Here is an 18,492-nt window from a genome sequence, read left to right as displayed (position 1 = left end):
TAAGCTTTTTTGCAAATTCATTCTAATAAAATACATAGCAAGAGAAAATCTTCAGAAACATGAATGAGGCTCTCTCTGCTTACACCATCTTGCAATGTAAGATCCCTGGGTCACTGTCACCATCACCAGATGTGTTCCTTGGACTTTGAACTTCCCAGCCTCTGAAACTATCTGTCAGTGATTTTTTACTAATGGACCTTCAGGGATGAAGAGGAAATTCTCATGGCTCCTGCAGTTATAGCACTGTGAGCAGGATACAAAAGTAGCTCAGCTCTTCTGGAAGCCACAGCCAGAGGAAACTACAGCCTGGCAAGTCTGGCAGAAAATGGACAAAATTGGAGACACTGTTTATTTTACCAAGACTTTGACTGGAATGTCATATTTTCAGATATGATCACACTGCTTTATGGAAATGAAGCTGACTTTTTATGGAGCCAATAAAAAGCCCTTTCGGAAGACTGGCCTGATACTATACTCGATTGCAGGGTGCCAGCCTTGCAGCACTGATCCACTTTGACCTCCTACACACTTTGGGGCTGCTGATCTTCCTTTTGATGTCCCCTGCTGCCTCACCTTCTGCCTCTGGATTCACAGTTTTCTAAAGTTATTTGTGAGGATCAAATGGGAAAAAATACATGTGAAAGGAATTTGCAAACTGAAGAAAAGCATACTCATGTGAAGATTTATTATCATAGAACCAAAGCATTTTGCCTTTTATAATTTTACAGTGAACACAGGTGCTCGCTTCAGCAGCACATTTACTAAAATTGGAATAATACAAAGAAGACTAGCATGGCCCCTGCACAAGGGTGACATGCAAATTCATGAAGCATTCCATATTTTTCGAGCCCAGGCAGTGGGGCACCAAGGGCCTTGACCACCCCAACCCCCCGACACCCACAACTATCCCATTGATGACCACCGAGACACCACTGGAAGCTCCCTGGTCTCCCATGCAGGAATGAGGGGGGTGCCACAGGCCTCAACCCCCTCTTCTCCTTATTTCTTTCCCTTTTCCTCTTTCCCCTCTCCCGCTACTCCCCAACTGCTCCTCAACAATATCATAGAATGTAAAAAAAAAGAATAGTGACATTAATAAATAAAATTAAAAAAACAAAATAAACTAGAACTCAGTAGTTTATTAAGTGCACAAAGTACATCTGTAACAAAAAGTACATAGAAAAATGGAATCGAAAGATAATATGAATCTATTTATGAACTTTTTGAAGGCCCTTCGAAAGTTTAGAATAAATAACTAATTTTTTACATATAAGGTAATAACCTCAACTATAAAATCCATCATTAAATAGACAAAGCTGGGTTCCATTCCTACTTGTTAGTATCCCTTTCATAAATTTTCAAAAGTGTTTAATATAGTTTATATAATTTAAGCAGTTGTGGGGTGTGTGTGTGTGTGTGTGTGTGTGTGTGTGTGTGATTTATCTATACGTTTAGAAAATGAGGAAGCATTTCAGTGTGGCACCTCCGGATGCCAGCTTCAAAGAAGTGTTATGTCTAATATATCTCTTTCACACGCACCTTCATTCTACAAGAGCACTCTGTAAGTACAACCTACCATTGATTTTCGCTTTCTTCCTGGAAAATTATCTTTGCTCTTTTGCATCATCTCTACTTGAACTTGGATGCCTGCCTTGTTCTGAATATACTTCTTTTGAACTCATTATCTGAACTCAGAATAATAGCAACCTTCACTCTTTTTCTGAGCTATGATTTTTATTTGCTCTTCTAAATAAATGTTCTCTCAAATTCTTGAAATTGACCCAAACTGGTTCTGACCTGGCAAACCCATGAGAGCATACCCAAAATGAACCACTTTTTCAGACTTGTAATGACTGCCCTGACAAATGTTAAAGAAATCACAATGACTTTGCATTATGAAAATCATCATGGTTAAATAATTTCTATAATGAAAATATTAACAAAAAAAAGAAACATGAATGAATGAATGAATCTGAAATCCATCTTGATTAGAAAATTTTCAGAAAGACCACATAGACACATAACAATTTCTACCATTAGTTATATACAGTCAACAATCCCACATTTCTCTTATTCATATTAGAAGCTATTGTTCTTTGACTAGACATCTTACCCAAATTTCTGATGCAAGTATCATGGGAATCCAAGCAGTCTTTCACTTTCAAAGACCCACTAATAGATAAATAGGAAAAAAAATCTCAAAGAGAGAATCAGAACCTTATATTCCACCATTCAGGTTTCCTGGGAACTCACGCATGAGGTAACACCAGGACAAAATGGAGACATGGTCAAATGCACATAGCTGTGTTCCCATCTTTATCTCTTCATCCATCCATGTATTCAACACATTCTGACCACATTGAATATGTTGTCTACTTGAGGTGAGCATGGAGTCAACAAAACACTTCGTTCATTTATTTTATTGAACAAGATCATGTTGAGCATACTGAGAAAATACCTACCCTGTTCCTGAACCCAACCCTCATCTGCCCAACCCTTCAGACTTCCTGAACCCAAATTGGCCCTTTGTCCAAAGTTTATAAAGAATTTAAACAGCTCTTCTTCTGATAATTTCAACTGTGCTATAATTGCTGCTTCTGTAGCTAACCCTGCCAAGTGCTGAAAGAAGTAATAAGGAAGGAAATAAAGGAGTTTAATGCCCATTTGGACACAAATGCGGACATCATTTTAATCTGTGCAATTATCTACCAGGTCACAAATAGAAAATTAGATAGGTAAATTGGACAAGCAATGCCATTATTGGTAAAATGCTTCTGTGGCTGAGCCTCTGCCCCCAAAAAGCTACTCCCATTACTTAAGTGTGAATTGTGGATATAACAGCATCTCACTACTCTAGCAACTAGAATCCTAGATTTCTCCAAAAGTCAGTAAGATACTACCCCACAGAAAGAGTTCTAGCCCTGTGGCATGTTTCTTTAGGGCCTTTTGCACTCAGAAATAAATATTTCTGTTAGGTCAATGTTCTGAGAAAGCAAAAGGGATGAAGAAGATTGAAGAGGGATAGGGTCATAGTGTCTTTTCTTCAGGAATTTCCCAGTGCACTAAGTGCCTGTTAAGTATTCTAGGAGCATAATTGAATTTTCCAGGTATTCTTAGTCAGTGACATTAATCTTTTGCACATAAAGGCAGCATGATATCCAGGAAGACACTGGATTTTGAGTCAATAGACCTGGATTAAACCCTAGATTTTTATCTCAAACAAGTCATGTAATATTCTAGTCCCTTACTTCCTTTATTTGTAAATTAAAATTATGATTACCCATTTCAAAGAACTGCAGTTCAAGCTAAATAATAGTAGGTGCTTAAAGGGGCCAAATGTAGAATTTGAAGGTAGTGAGTGCTCAATGAGCATTACTGATGCTATTGTTTTTGTTGTTCAAGAAGAACTATGGGTCAGTGTGGGGGGAAAAGGCAGCAGAGAGTAAAATCGGACAGAGTAGATCCCAGCAGGAAGAGAAATCCCCATCAAAACTCTCTCAATTTTGCTTGGAAGAGCTTGAGGATGGCCCTACGGATTTGTTTAGTCTTCATGCTATATATGATGGGGTTCAGTACAGGTGGGCCGAGAAAATGGAGGTTGGACAGGAGTGGGTGAACAAATGGTGGAGCCTTGTGGAAAAATCTGTGGACAACTGAAAGAACAATCCAGGGAATGTAGAACACTGCAACTGCCCCAATGTGGGAGCCACAAGTGCTGAAGGCTTTATTCCGTCCCTCTGAGGAGGCGATGCTGAGTATAGAGCGGATGATGAGGATGTAGGAGAGGACAATACAGGGTGTATCAAGCCCTGTGACCAGAATGAGAACAGCTAAGCCTCCATAACTGTTCATCCTCGAATCAGAACATGCTACCTTAAGCACATCAGGGTGGAAGCAATAAGAATGGGAAAGGACATTGACTTTGCAAAATGACAGCCTCTTAATGAGGAAAAGAGAAGGGCAGAGACTGATCAACATTCTAAGGACAATTGCCACACCAATCTTTAGAATCCTGGAGTCTGTCAGGATGGTGGCATACCTAAGGGGTCTGCAGATGGCAACAAAGCGGTCAAAAGACATGGCCATCAGTACAGAGGATTCCATAAAGCCAGAGCTGTGGAGGAAGAAGAGCTGGACAATACATGCATCAAGGGTGATTTCACGAGCATTGAACCAGAGGACACCAAGCGTCATGGGCATTGTGGAGAGGGTCAGCCCAAGGTCAGTGGTGGACAGCATAAAGAGGAAATAATACATGGGCTCGTGGAGACTGGGCTCCAGAATCACCACTAACAGGATCATGCTGTTCCCTAAGACGGCAACTGTGCTCAGAAGGAAGAAAGGAATTGAGAGCCAGATGTGGAAGGCCTCCAGCCCAGGAAAGCCTGTGAGGAGGAAGATGGGGAATTCAGATGTGGTGTTGCTGAGATGTGACATGGTGAGCTGGGGAAGCAGCATCCACCTTCACTGAGCACACACACTGCTCAGAGGAACCGAACTCCAGACCCGTCCATGCCTGAGAGATTGCTGAGCAGGTTCTCCTCCAAATCTGCGGAGACAGCCTAAGGGTATAAAAACACAACAGCCCTCATTCATTCAGTCATTTGGCTGCCAAAGCACTTTCTACTCTCATAATACTGCCTCATTCTATCTCACAATAGTTCTAGTAAAAAGGACCAGCAGGTCTCGCTATCTTGCATTGATGGGTAAACTAAGGAAGGAAAAAGGGTTGAAGTAATGGTATCCCATCTAAGGATCCTATCCTATTCTCATAGCCAGCTCACTGAATTTCATCAGTTAACAGAGTCTGAGGCAGGAACCACGCAAAGTCCCCAAGATTTTGGAAGGAGGGTTGGCATTAAATTCTGAGTTGTGAGTTTTTCCTAGTTTCCCAAACAACTGTTCCTCCTACTAGAATCAGACTCAGAAAGCAGGAAGAATACCCATCTGCTTTCCTCTTTTTTCAGTCCCAGCTGTCATCTTCCCTTCCCTGTAGCTTGAATCTGCTACTTCCACACACACTCAGGAAGGTCCTGCACTTCCACACACACTCAGGCTGAGAGAGGAAATACAAGTAATCCTCAATCTAAGGCTTTATATCGAATACCAAGGAGCCTTCTTACATTTCCCCAGGTCCATTAGGGCTGGAGGAGAGGGTGGACTTTGAGAAAAGAATTAAATTAAAGCTGCTTTTTTATTTATTTGTTTATTTTTTTTTTTTTGCACCAAGTACGTGGGGAATTGTTATTCCGAGTAAGGTTTTACCAGGTAAAACCCTACTGCCTCCCCAATGGAATAGAGTCTCTGATCCAGAGACACATCTCTAAACAAATCTATTGAAAAGTAAGGGATACTGGAGCATTATTAAAATAAATCCCAAGAGAGCAGGAAATGATCTTGCAATTTTTAATGAAGTTCAAAGAACTCTACCTGGTGCTTATTATGGCTATCTCCTGCTTCAGTCATTTGCCACCTCATGAACCCGTTTTTTTAAAGCCACACTCTATTTGCAGAATTTGGTAGAAAAAATATTTGGTAAGGGGGTTGTGTGGGCTAGGGGTTTTATGCATAGCCATTAGGGATTTATAGTGATGATTATGAAAATGATTTTTAAAAGATGCATTTTGGCTGACGTCATGTGCAATGACTGGGAGTTTAGAAAAGTCACTCAGGTCAAGTTTATTATCAGAATAAAAAGAAATCTATTAGTTAATAGAAACACTAAATCTAGAGGATGGTACAAAATATTGCTAATTTATCTACGGAATCACCTTTCAGCCAATGTGGCTGTGGCAATAGGTATACAGATCAAAAGAAATAGTAATCAGGGTCCGTGCCCAAGAAACCCTAACTACAGAATCTCACCCGTATCCTGATATGATTTGGGGAACAAGATCTAGAACTTCAAGCTTATACCATAATAAGATGAGACTTGGAGTACGTGGGAGAGAGGATAAGGGTCTTTTTCATTTTTCAGCAATGTGAATTGTGGCTAGTACAGTGACCAACACTCCCTGTTTTCCAGGATTAAAGGGTTTCTTGGACCATGAGACTTTCAGTGACAGTCCTGGGCAAACTGGAATGTTTAGTCACCTTACTAGAGGACTGAGGACAGAAGACTGTGTTTTCCAGAGATGGACACACCAACATATATTAACTCATGTGCATTTCTTACATTGTAACATTGACATCTCTCCATCAAGGGTGAAGTCTATGTTGACTCACCTTGAATCTGGATGGGCCTGTGACTATGGGAGAATTGACACCATGCACCTGTATTAATTTCCCAGGACTTCCATAACAAATTACAACAAACTTGGCTTAAAATAAATCAAATTTATTCTCTTAGTTCTAGAGACTAGTGTCCAAAATCAAGGTGTCAGCAGGGCCATACTCCCTCCAAAGGCTCTAGGAGAGAATCCTTCCTTGCTCTTCCAGCTTATGGTAACTTCAGGTGCTTCTCGGCTTGTGGCTACATAATGTCAACCTCTGCTTTTGTCTTCACATGGTCTTCTACTCTTCTGTCTCTTAAAAGGATGCTTGTCATTGGATTTAGAGCCCACCTGGTTAATCCAGGATGATCTCATCTTGAGCTTCTTACCTTAGTTACATCTGCAAGACACCTTTCCCGAATAAGGTTATATTCACAGGTACTAAGGATTAGGACTTGGGCATCTTTTGATGGGACACCATTCAATCCACTATAGTGTCTTTCAAGGCTAACTTATTAAAAGCAATGCAGATTCCTACAGATTCCTGGTGCACTTGGAACACTCACCCTTGGAAACCAATTGCCATGATGTAAAGGAAACAAACCACCTCATGAAAAAGCCATGCGTATGTATTCTGACCCCAGCCCCAGCTGAGATCCTAGCCAACAGCCATCACTAACCACCAAATATTATGAATGAGGAGACCTCCAGATGACTTTAGTCCCCAGCCTTTGAATTACATATATGTACATGTAATCACAGTTTTAAAGTTTATTTGTCAGTTGAGTCATATTTGCACTGTTTCTAGTTTTTTGTTATTATGGATAAAGATGTACTTAAATAGTACTTTGTGAGGAGATATGCTTTCACTTCTCTTAGGTAAACACCTAGGTGGAGTTGCTGGCTGATATAGTAACTGTATGTTTCACTTTAGAAGAAACTGCTGAACTATTTCTAAAGTGACATTTTTTGTTTCCACCAGCAATGTACAAGAGTTCAGCTTGCTCTGCATCTTTCATATATATATATATATATATATATATATATATATATATATATATATATCCGATAAATGAATTATATGCAAAAACAAACAAAGAAAAACACAATAAGATAATGGCAGATAATTATGAGGAAAAACAGGTTAAAGTATTCAACAGAAACTTTTATAAGATATCCACATGCCCAAAGCACACATAAACAGGTGACCAACTTTATTATTAATGAAGGAAATTTAAAACACAATGTAATACTACTACACATACATCAGAATGGCTAAAATTACAGACAATGCCAAGGGATGGTGAAAATGCAGAGCAACTTAATTCTCATGCACTGCTTGTGGGAGGGTAACTTGATGTAGCCATATCAGAGCCTTTTGGTGATATCTGTTAAAACTGTGTACCTTATGAACTAGACATTTTATTCCTTGCTAAAAACCCAACAGAAATTATTTCATATGCTTAAAAAATTAACGTGTAAGAAAGTTTATAACAGCATTATTTGTAATGACTTCAAGTTGGAAAATAAAAACCAAGTAACTTTCAATAGTAGAACAAACAAATAAGTTGATATATACCCATAAATGGATACTATGCAATGGTGACAATGAAAAAAAAAAAACTACTACATGCAATAACACTGATGACTATACAGTCACTCAATATCACTCAATTCAATATCAAGTGAAAAACTCAAGAAGCAAAAATGTACATACTGTTTAATTCAATTTATACAAAGTTCAATAATCGGAAAAAATATGGTGTTTAAATTAGGACTCTGGTTGTCCCTATGGAGGTTTTGACTTAAGTTGCAGATGTTGGTAATGTTCTGTGTCTTGAGCTGGGTGCTGGTTAATGGATCTATTCAGTGTGTTAAGATTCATTAAGTTGAACATTCATGATTTGCACATTTTCCTGAACGCATGTAAAGTTTATATTAAAAAGCTACCACATGATAGGATATGTTGAACAACTTGACATTAATAAATTCGTCAGCTTAGATGAAATTTGACCTTGTCCTAAAAGCAGAACTTAGCAAAACTAATGTAGGAAGAAAGAATAAAAATATCTGTCCTGTATCCATAACAAAATTTTAATTCAATTCAGAAAGTTTCTGCAAAGAAATTCATCTCCAGAGGTGTTCACTAACAAATTCTTTCAAGAATGTAAGGGAAAAAGAGAAAGAGAAGAAATTTTAAAATATACTAGTTTTATAAAACTCTTCCAAAGGGAGGTGAGTAAAGAACACTTCCTAACTCATTTTATGAGGCCACAAAACCTTGAAAAGGTATTCCAAAACAAGACAAATTGAAGTCAAATTTCTTATTAACATAGAGGCAAAATCTCAAACAAAATGTTATCAAACATAACTAAGTAAGAATGTTAAAAAATCATGCAATGTATTTTACCACATTAACAAAAGAAAAAGAAAAACTACGTGATTTTCCAGTAAATATTGAAAAAAACTGATGAATTCCAATTGACATTCGTGTGAACTTAGTAAACCAGAAATAGAAACATTCTCATCAAAAGGTATACTTAATGTTGAAAAGCAGAAAATATTCCCTCTGAGACTGGGCACAGGATGTTGGTGCCCACCAACACCATTTCTACTTAACTTCATATCAAAAAACTTCAGAAGTGCAATGAGGCAAGAAAAATAAAAGACCTCAGCATTATAAAAGAAATGAAAATAAAACAAATTCTTCACAAATAACACAACTGCATATACATAATCAGAAAGAACAAATATGCATAGCATTTGATAAAATAATAGACATGAATTAATAAATAATTATTATAATTGGTATTATTAAGCAAGATAACTGCATACCAAAACATTAAAATATCAATTGTATTTTTATAAATAAACTAATTAAAAATTAAATTTCTAACATGATATCATTTAAAATATCATCAGAAATCATACAACTGAAAATAGATCAAGTATAATATGAGAAAGAATTGATAGAAAAAACTATTAAGCATCAGCTGGTGAAATTAAAGAAGATAAGTAAATACAAAGATTTATCATGTTCATGAATTATAAGATTCTATATTTTAAATAGCTAAGTTCTTCCAAAAATGACCTATAGATCCTATTCAATCCCAATCAACATTCTAGAAAGTTCTTTTTGCAGAAGTTATTCTAAAATTTATACAGAAATGAGAAAACTCTGAAATTTCCAAGGAACCATTGCAAAATAATAAAGTTGAAGGGCTTATACTACTATGCATCAAAGCATGTTTTAGAGACAGCGTAGCACTGGTGCAAAGAGAGACAAATAGACAAAATGGGACATAGCAGAAAAGTTAGAAACAAACCCACATATAATCATTTGATATATGCCAAAAACGATATCACAGTGCAATGGAAAAAGAATGTTTACTTCCATAACTTGCGCCAGATCTACTGGATATTCATACAGAAATGAAAGACACAAATGAGTGATAAGGAAGGTAAAAGAACACAACTCAGTAGAAAACAAGCAAAAGACTTGGAAAGCCATTTCCTAAAGGGGTTATTCAAACAGCATAAAATATATCAAAAGTCGTTACACCTTATTAGCCATGAAGAAAATGGAAATTAAAACTTCAATGCAGTACCGCTAAACACCCATGAGAAAGAATAATAAAAAAAGACATAGAAATCCTACCTATAGAAAAAAATGTGAATTAACTTGAACTGCCATGCACTGCTAGCAAGAGTGTATACAGCTATAGTTGCTTTGGAAAACTTGGCAACATCCACTAAAGTTAGACATACACATACCCAGTGGCCCAACAATCTTACTCTCAGGTGTATAGCCATTGGAAGTGCAAGCATATATTTTCTAAATACAAAGGGCATTGATAGTCATAGCAGAGTTATTCACAATAGAAAACAAAAATGGGAAAAACAACCAATATCCTTCAACAGCAGAACAGATAAATTAATTGAGGTAAGGTGTAAATACAGCACTATTTCATTTATATAAAGTTCAAAAGTAGGCAAAACTAATTATTTTGATAGAAATCAGGATACTGATCACCTTTGAGGAGACAGTAATAATGACTGAAAGATCTCAAAATGTGGCTTCCAGGGTGCTAATTATTTTGTTTCTTTATCTGAATGGTGGTTACGTGGGTGTGTTGAAATGTGAAAATTCAAGCTGTCAAATTGTAATATGTGTATTCTTATGTATGTTATACTTCAATGAAAGGTTTACATAAAATTTCTAAGGAAAAGTGGGGTTTTTTTGGTGGTTTTGTTTTTTTAATTTTGCCATCTATGTTAATAGGTAGGCCTTCAGAAATTAGCTAATCATAAAACTTTCTACCTGAGCAAAAATTTTAAGAACGTCACACCCAAATCTGTTTGGATTTCACCTCTGATACTGTCTATGTAAAATTTAACAAGGTCCTTAACTTTTCTGCTTTTTAATTTCTTAACACATGAAGTGAAGACATCGTTGTTTACTTAGAGTAACTATGGTATCAATGATATAATTAAATCTCATGACACACAAGTGCTCAGCAAATTCTGCATTTTATGTCTCAGGAAACTGAAATCCAGAGAGGTTAATCAAATTTCTTGAGGAATTACAAGTAGACATTGGAAAAATCAGGATGAGAAGTACCTAAAGTTCTATTCTAGTACTCTTACATTTTAAGAGTGAGTCTCTCAATCCTTTCTCGACATCAGAGAAAGAAGAAGTCACATTCACTTCCTGGCTTGTTATTAACTGAAGATCACCCTGAGTTCTTTGCCATGTTGTGGTGCTTCAAAATAAAGGAGAAAAATGATGTTTGGATGTGGGTCTTCTCTTTTCTTATGAACCAGAATTTCTAGATGGTAAAGTGGTCTGCATCCATTACTCAATTGTCCCCGTTGACAAGAATGGACAAACTCCACCACAAGTCTAGGTCCTTGAGCTTCTTACTGCAGGAAAACAGCAAGTAACAGAGCAAGAACACATGCACATGAGAACGTATCACCAACCCATGGAGACCCCGGGCACTAGCAAAATAAGGCCTAATTAATAGATCAGGAGCTGGCTCATTTCTAGGGGGAAAGCTGGTGGTCAGTGTGGTACTGTATGCATAGGGGCTTGGAAATTGAGGTGCAAAGTTTCTTCCCTCTTCATTGACACCATAATTATTCCAGTGAACAGTGATTTGCTTTCTGATCCTCCCAACATACTGGTAATCCGGAGACAATGACATGCACCTACCTCTCCATTATCCAGTGTCTAGAACAATTTCTAAATTTGCCATTTATACATACAATTTGGTTTATTTTGGTTTAAATTTGTTGTCCCTTTGGCCCACTGGTCACTTGAGTTAGTAGCTAAAACCATTCTGAAATTGCACAGCCCTGATGTGTCATTTTTATAGATGAAGAGAGAGGAATTTTGTTTTTTCTCTGTCTGTGGCCCCAGGGAGAGCCACACTCTACCAATGATCCCACAGCTCATCCCACTTTACTATAAAGTCTGTGGCTTCGGAACTGTAGTCTGTTCTTTCTCTGCTAGCAAACACAGAGAAGGCTCCTCTTTCTACATGAAGCTGGTAAGAAGGTAGAGAGACCTGTTCATTGTGTTTACTTTGCTTTGATTCTTATCTACTCACAAGTACACAGACAGGCTTACAGAAAAGTCAGATAACAATAGGGTTCACCATGCCCTCAGGTAGCCATATAACACACACATATATAACCTGTAATAAATTACAGTTAAATATTTAATGGTTTTTCTGAGATTGAATTGAAACCCAGGAAACTAGAGATTAAAAAAAAAACTATGGAAAACCAGGAAAAAGGGACTGGAAACATGTATATTTATTATAAGTATTTACTCTCATTAAGTAAGCCTCATAATTGCCCTGCATACTATTTGAGAAATCTTTATTTTATATTACCAACACTGTAATAACTGATATTGCTATTATTTGATTTTTATATCTACCTAGAATTGATTTTTAAAATGTAAATGTATTAAAGTTGTTTTTAGAATTTGAGTTGAACAAGGCTTTATCACACTTCTGTGTGAATTCAGTCAACTGCCTGTCTCATTCTCTGCCCACTCAGAACCTGTACCTTATCCTCAAACAAGCCGCCGTCACTTCATACTTCCTGAATAGCAGTAAATTTCCCCTAATACTTCACAGAGCAAAAGGTAGACACTGGTGACAATTCTTTCACATAAGTCTCCACCAACCTGCCATTTGCCACGTACTCTCTGCTGTCAGTGGAAAGGATGATCTTCATCTTTTTGTTAATTTCTATCATGCTCCATATTCAATCACCTACTACTCTCAGAGGGGCTTTTATGTATCAATTAATCCCACTTGTTTTTTCTTTTCAATCTCTCACTACTTTCTGTATCTTTATCTTCATTTTATAAATTTATCCATTTCTCTAAGTCTTTCTCATGTTGCGAAAATCTTTCAACCATCTTAATGCCTTCATAAGAAATGAGCTGTTTCTCTACTTGCCTTCACTGTCAGGGTTCTAGAAATTAAATACACCATACCCTACTACTTACTTTTCCATTTATTCCCCAAGCCACTTTAGCGGAATCTCAGCTTTCATTGCTGGACTTCATCAGCTTTTTCCAGGATCACTAATGTGCTTTTAGCTCTACTTGAATGTTTTAATCCTTACCAGATGTGACTACTCAAGCAATTCAACATTGGCATTCATGTAACGTCTAGTCACGGCACCATGCTCTCTTGGTTTTTATGGTTCCTGTAAAACCAGTCTCATCTTTTTTAGTTCGTTTTTTCCCATAACTTCTAGAGAGTTCTTTCTTCATTGGTTGTCTCTTGTAAAACTATTCTCTGAGGTTGTTGACAACAAAGTTTGATTAAAATGAGATACATGAAATGATAACGACCAAACCTATGTTTCAGACAAAATGTGGAGATCCACAGCTGGAGATTCACGCTCACGTAATTTCTGCAGACCCATAGGTACCATCAAGTGGATTTCTCTTGCTCATTTTACTCACAACATATTCAAAACTGAATGCACTGATTTTTCTTGACTAAGTCTTTATTCATATAATCTTATGATCTGACGGAGTTTAAAATTCTGTAAATCTAAAAATAATTATCATTAAAACGTAAAATCATATGAAACTCCTTTCCATGAAATTAAGGATTGAAAAATTTGCATATTTGCTAAATATCCCTGATTATGAATGGTAGATAAATATTGTAACTTAATTTAGAGTTTTCTCATCAATGAAGACCTTATCTATGACCTTGGATAACTCTCCCAACCAAATAATAATTTATCTAAATGCTTTTCTATAACAATGTAATTTTTTATTTCTGCAGGTTGTGAGCATTGTGCAGAGCTACAAACACAGGGCGGCATGGAACTCCTAGCCAACGTTACATCTACACTTCCGACCTTCTTGTTGACCAGCATTCCTGGCCTAGAGGCTGTCCATGCCTGGATCTCCATTCCCTTCTGCTCTCTTTATGCCATTGCTCTCTCTGGGAACAGCATCATCCTGTTTGTCATCATTACCCAGCAGGGTCTCCATGAGCCCATGTACTATTTCCTCTCCATGCTGTCAGCTTCTGACCTGGGCTTGACTCTTTCTACAATGCCAACAACGTTAGGTATCCTCTGGCTTGATGCACATGAAATCAGCCTAGATACCTGCATTATCCAGATGTTTTTTCTTCATGGATTCACTTTCATGGAATCCGGAGTGCTGGTGGCTATGGCTTTTGACCGCTATGTGGCAATCTGTGACCCTCTGAGGTATACTACCATTCTCACTAATTCCAGAATCATTCAGATGGGTCTCCTAATAACCCTACATAGTGTAGTATTAATAGTACCACTACTCTTGCTCCTTAAGCCTCTCCATTTCTGTAGAATGAATGTACTTTTCCACTCCTACTGTTACCATGCAGATGTGATTAAATTAGCATGCTCAGACATTCGAGCTAACAGCATCTTTGGGTTAATTGATCTCATCCTGACCACAGGAATAGATACACCATGCATCGTTCTGTCTTATATCTTGATTATTCATTCTGTCCTTGGTATTGCCTCCACTGAAGAACGGCACAAGGTCTTTAGCACCTGTGTCTCCCACATTGGAGCAGTTGCTATTTTCTACATCCCTATGATGAGCCTGTCTTTGGTGCATCGCTATGGCCGCTCAGCCCCCAAAGTGGTCCATTCAATGATGGCCAACGTGTACCTGCTTTTGCCCCCTGTGCTCAACCCCATCATCTATAGTGTGAAAACAAAACAGATCCGCAAAGCTATACTCAGTCTACTCATCACAAAGTAAACGAAATTATTAAGTTTAAAGTGTCTTTCACCAAGCAACCCTGGTTGGTTACTGCCTATTGGATATCTTTTTTATCATATTTTAAATCTATTCAGAAACATTTAGCAAATATTTTTGTGCAGTTTTCCTTCGGTGTCTTCAAGAACCCTCACAGATACCGAATCCACATATGCTTAAGTCTCTCATATAAAATGGCATATTATCTGTATACAACCAATACATATCCTCCATTATTCTTTAATTCATCTCTTGATTACTTATGATGCGTAGTACAATCTAAATAGTATTTAAATAGTTGTTATACTGTGTTTTTGTGTATTGGTATTATTTTTATTTTTGCTATGTTATTTTTAAATTTTTTTCTGAATATTTTTGATCCATGGTTGCTTAATCCATGAATGCAGAACCTGCTGACACTGAGGGCAAACTCTGTTTTCAATCTTAAAATTTAAGTGTGATATGTCACCTCAAGCATTTTACAGTTTAATAAGGGAATGAAATACTACCATGTGCAGCAACATGGATGGACTTAGAAAAAATTATATTAAGTGAAACAAGTCAGGCACAGAAAGAGAAATACCACATGTTCTCACTTATTGGTGGGAGCTAAAAATTAATATATAAATTCACACACACACATACACACATACACACACAAACCGGGGGGGGGGAAGAAGATATAACAACCACAATTATTTGAAGTTGATACAACAAACAAACAGAAAGGACATGGTTGGGGGGGAGGGGGGGAGGGAGAAGGGAGGGAGGTTTTGGTGATGGGGAGCATTAATCAGCTACAATGTATATCGACAAAATAAAATTAAAAAAAAAAAAAAAAAAAAAAAAGTGAAATAAGTCAGGCACGAGAAGAGAAATACCACATGTACTCACTTATTTGTGGGAGATAAAAATAAATAAATAAATACACAAACCAACAGGGGGAGAGGGAAAAAGGCACAACAATCACAATTCCTTGAACTTGTTAAGACAAGTGAACAGATATGACGTTGATGGGTAGGAGGGGGGAGAAAGAGGGAGAGGGAGGAATCGGTAAAGGGACATGAAAATCAACAACATTGTATATTGATAAAATAAAAAATTAAAAATAAACAAATTAAAAAATAAATAAAAATAAGAGAAACAGAAAAGTAAAAACATGTAAATACTAAAAACAATGCTAGTAGCAGCTATCATTTATTGACTCTGTTTCATGCTTGGTGTTAACTAATTGCTTTTAAGACATATTTTCTTAAAAACGGTCTAATGAAATATACCATATTATTAATTATGTTTTGCCAGTAAAGATATTAAGTGTAAAGATATTTAGTTCACCGAAGGTTGTACAACTAACGTAGCACAGGATTGAGATTACAGTGCAGGTTTACTGTATCTCAAATGCCATGATTTTCAACACTGGATTACTTTCTCTGCCAACAGCATCCAGTAGAAATGTTATGGGATCAAAAGTAAGACTTGAATCTCTGTGAATCCATGCCAGGTCTCAAAAAGCTGTGGTAGCCTTCTTAAAATATACCTACTTTATCTTGATTTCCTCATGGATAATTCATAACACAGAAGATAGAAGATTATGTCATGGCATGGAAGTCACTGTTTGACAGTCCAAAGAAAAGCTTCAGGGATTAGGCACATTTGCAAATTCGTTACAGATTATGCAAACTTTGGAGAGCTAGAAAAGGTCATGGAGGAGAATGCAAGAAAGTTTGGCAGAGGTTCTTAACTTTGTTCTGCACAATGGTCCCTTAGAAATCTAATGAAGGCATGAATCCTTCAACACAAATAAACACACACACATTATTTTCCATAAACTTTCAGAGATTTCACAAATGCCATGAAGGACCTATGTGGCTCCCTTAACCAGCCAAAGAATCAAGCTAAAGAATTTATGGTTCTCATCCTTTATACAGCTATAGAGAGTGAGATCCTAAATGATTGGTTCCTGAGAGGGGACGTCTGGTAACTATATTGATTCAAGAAACAGGCAGAAGCTTAAAAACTCGGTTTCATAAAATAGTAGAGAAAATTGAGAAGTAAGTGGCAATGAAAACCTGAAGGGAGTTGTATCAATTTTATTACCACTGGAAAAGTGGTGAGAGATGGGAGGCACATTCCATGTTTCCCACAAACACCGGACGCAGCAACGTGCTGGAGCCAACACACACCAGTTTGCAAGATGTGTGCGTCTCTTTCCAGCTCTGAGTTCAATGCTGTCTTATTTGTATCTTGAAATCACTTGTAATGAAAATATCCACACCATTGGAATTGGCAAACATTACAAATAAGGACTTTTTGTTTTGTTTTGTTTATAATTCAGGTTAGAAGCACACCAGTGACTGCAGGTGTACATTATGTTTGGACTTGTAGCAAAAAAATAGAACTTAAAAGAGCAGTAAAACATATTCCTCTGTACTCCAGAAGTTTAATATCCAATGTATGAATCATCAACATGGGCAAACAATTTTAAAATAATGCACTTAATGGTGTGATTGTTGATAATACAAAAGCAAAATTTTACCTCAAACTTGTGTTGACATTTGAATTGAAAGGGTTTCCAAAGGTACATGGTGAAGAGTAGTTTGGAAGCAACTCTGTGGAAGAATGTAAGAAGTATTGTGTTTTCTCTATCCATCAGCTACCTCCTGGTGAATTTACATTATAAGATTTGTGTTAGTAGTTCAAAGAGCATCTCTTGCTTCAACAATGCTATGTGTAAAGTAATTGCCTGAATTTTATATGTTGTAGACTTTTATCTGGTAATTTTATGGGATGTTTACTGGTGTGGTCGTATATGGCCTTTATTGTGTTGAGGTACATACCTTCTATACCTCCTTTGCTGAGTTTTTTATCATGAAGAGATGTTGAATTTTATCATATGCTTTTTCTTTCATGTATTGAGATAATCACATGGTTTTTGTCCTTCGTTCTATCGATGTGATCTATCACATTTATTGATTTGCATATGTTGAACCATCCTTATATCTCTAAGTAAATCTTGTTTGACCATGTTACATGATCTTTCTGATGTATTGTTGGATTTGGTTTGCTAGTATTTTGTTCAGGATTTTTGCATCCATGTTTAACAGGTATATTGGCCAATAGGTTTTTTTTTTTTCTGTTGCCCTTTTCTGATTTTTGTATCTGGGTAATGCTGGTATCAAAGAATGAGTTTATAATAATTTCCTCCTCAGTTTATTGAAGTACTTTAAAAGGAATTTACTACTAGTTCTTTTAAAGTTTGGTAGAGTTCAGTCATGAAGTCACCCAGTCATACGTTTTCCTTGTTGGGAGACTTTATTACTGATTCAATCTTGTTACTTGTTATTTATCTTCTCAGGTTTTCTATTTCTTCTTGGTTGAGTCTTGTTGAGTTATATGTGTCCAAGAATTTATTCATTTACTCTGTATTTTCCAATGTATTGGTATATAGTGGTTTGGAATAAACTTTTGCGGTATACTATATAAAAATATTATGTAATATATAATATAATAATTTTCTGTGGTATCAGTTGTAATGTTTATTTTTTATTGCTTAATTAATTTATTTGGTTCTCTCTTTTTTTCTTAGTTGAGCTAATGGTTTGAAATTTTGTTTAGCTTTTCAAAAAATCAAGTTTTTCATCTGTTGATCTTTTGTACTGCTTTTTGGGTCTCTGTTTCATTTAGTTCTACTGAGATGTTTATAATTTCTTCCCATCTACTAATTTTAAGATTGGCTTGTTCTTACTTTTCTACTTCCCCGATAAACAATGGTACATTGTTTATTTGAAATCTTTCTCTTTTTTTGATATAAGTATTTATTGCTACAGACTTCCCTCTTAATACTGTTGTTGCAGTCTTTGATAGCTTTTGGTAAGTTCTATTTGTATTTTCATTTATTTCAAGAAGTTTTTTTATTGTCTTCTTAATTTTTTCATTGATCCATAAATTGTTCAGGATCATGTGGTTTAATTTCCATGTGTTTGC

At 36.6% G+C, this 18,492-nt stretch overlaps 2 protein-coding genes and 1 non-coding gene across 3 annotated transcripts; 2 read left to right on the top strand and 1 right to left on the bottom strand.

Moving 5' to 3' along the window:
- Positions 1-737: 737 nt before the first annotated feature.
- LOC134377408 (U6 spliceosomal RNA) lies at positions 738-844 on the top strand. The gene has a single exon (XR_010023456.1). It is a non-coding gene; the product is annotated as a U6 spliceosomal RNA (small nuclear RNA).
- Positions 845-3,486: 2,642 nt separating this feature from the next.
- Positions 3,487-4,458, bottom strand: LOC134376301 (olfactory receptor 51F1-like). Its single transcript, XM_063094894.1, has one exon. The coding sequence runs from the start codon at positions 4,456-4,458 to the stop codon at positions 3,487-3,489; it is 972 nt and encodes a 323-aa protein (XP_062950964.1).
- Positions 4,459-13,560: 9,102 nt separating this feature from the next.
- LOC134376786 (olfactory receptor 51F1-like) lies at positions 13,561-14,511 on the top strand. The gene has a single exon (XM_063095311.1). It carries the CDS (start codon positions 13,573-13,575, stop codon positions 14,509-14,511), a length of 939 nt encoding a protein of 312 aa, XP_062951381.1. The 5' UTR covers positions 13,561-13,572.
- The last annotated feature ends 3,981 nt before the right edge of the window (positions 14,512-18,492 follow it).

This window comes from Cynocephalus volans, chromosome 4, assembly GCF_027409185.1.
Source record: "Cynocephalus volans isolate mCynVol1 chromosome 4, mCynVol1.pri, whole genome shotgun sequence".
NCBI classification, from domain to species: Eukaryota; Metazoa; Chordata; class Mammalia; order Dermoptera; family Cynocephalidae; genus Cynocephalus; species Cynocephalus volans.
The sequence above is the reverse complement of the archived record's forward strand: the minus strand, read 5'-3'. Positions and strand labels throughout refer to the sequence as shown.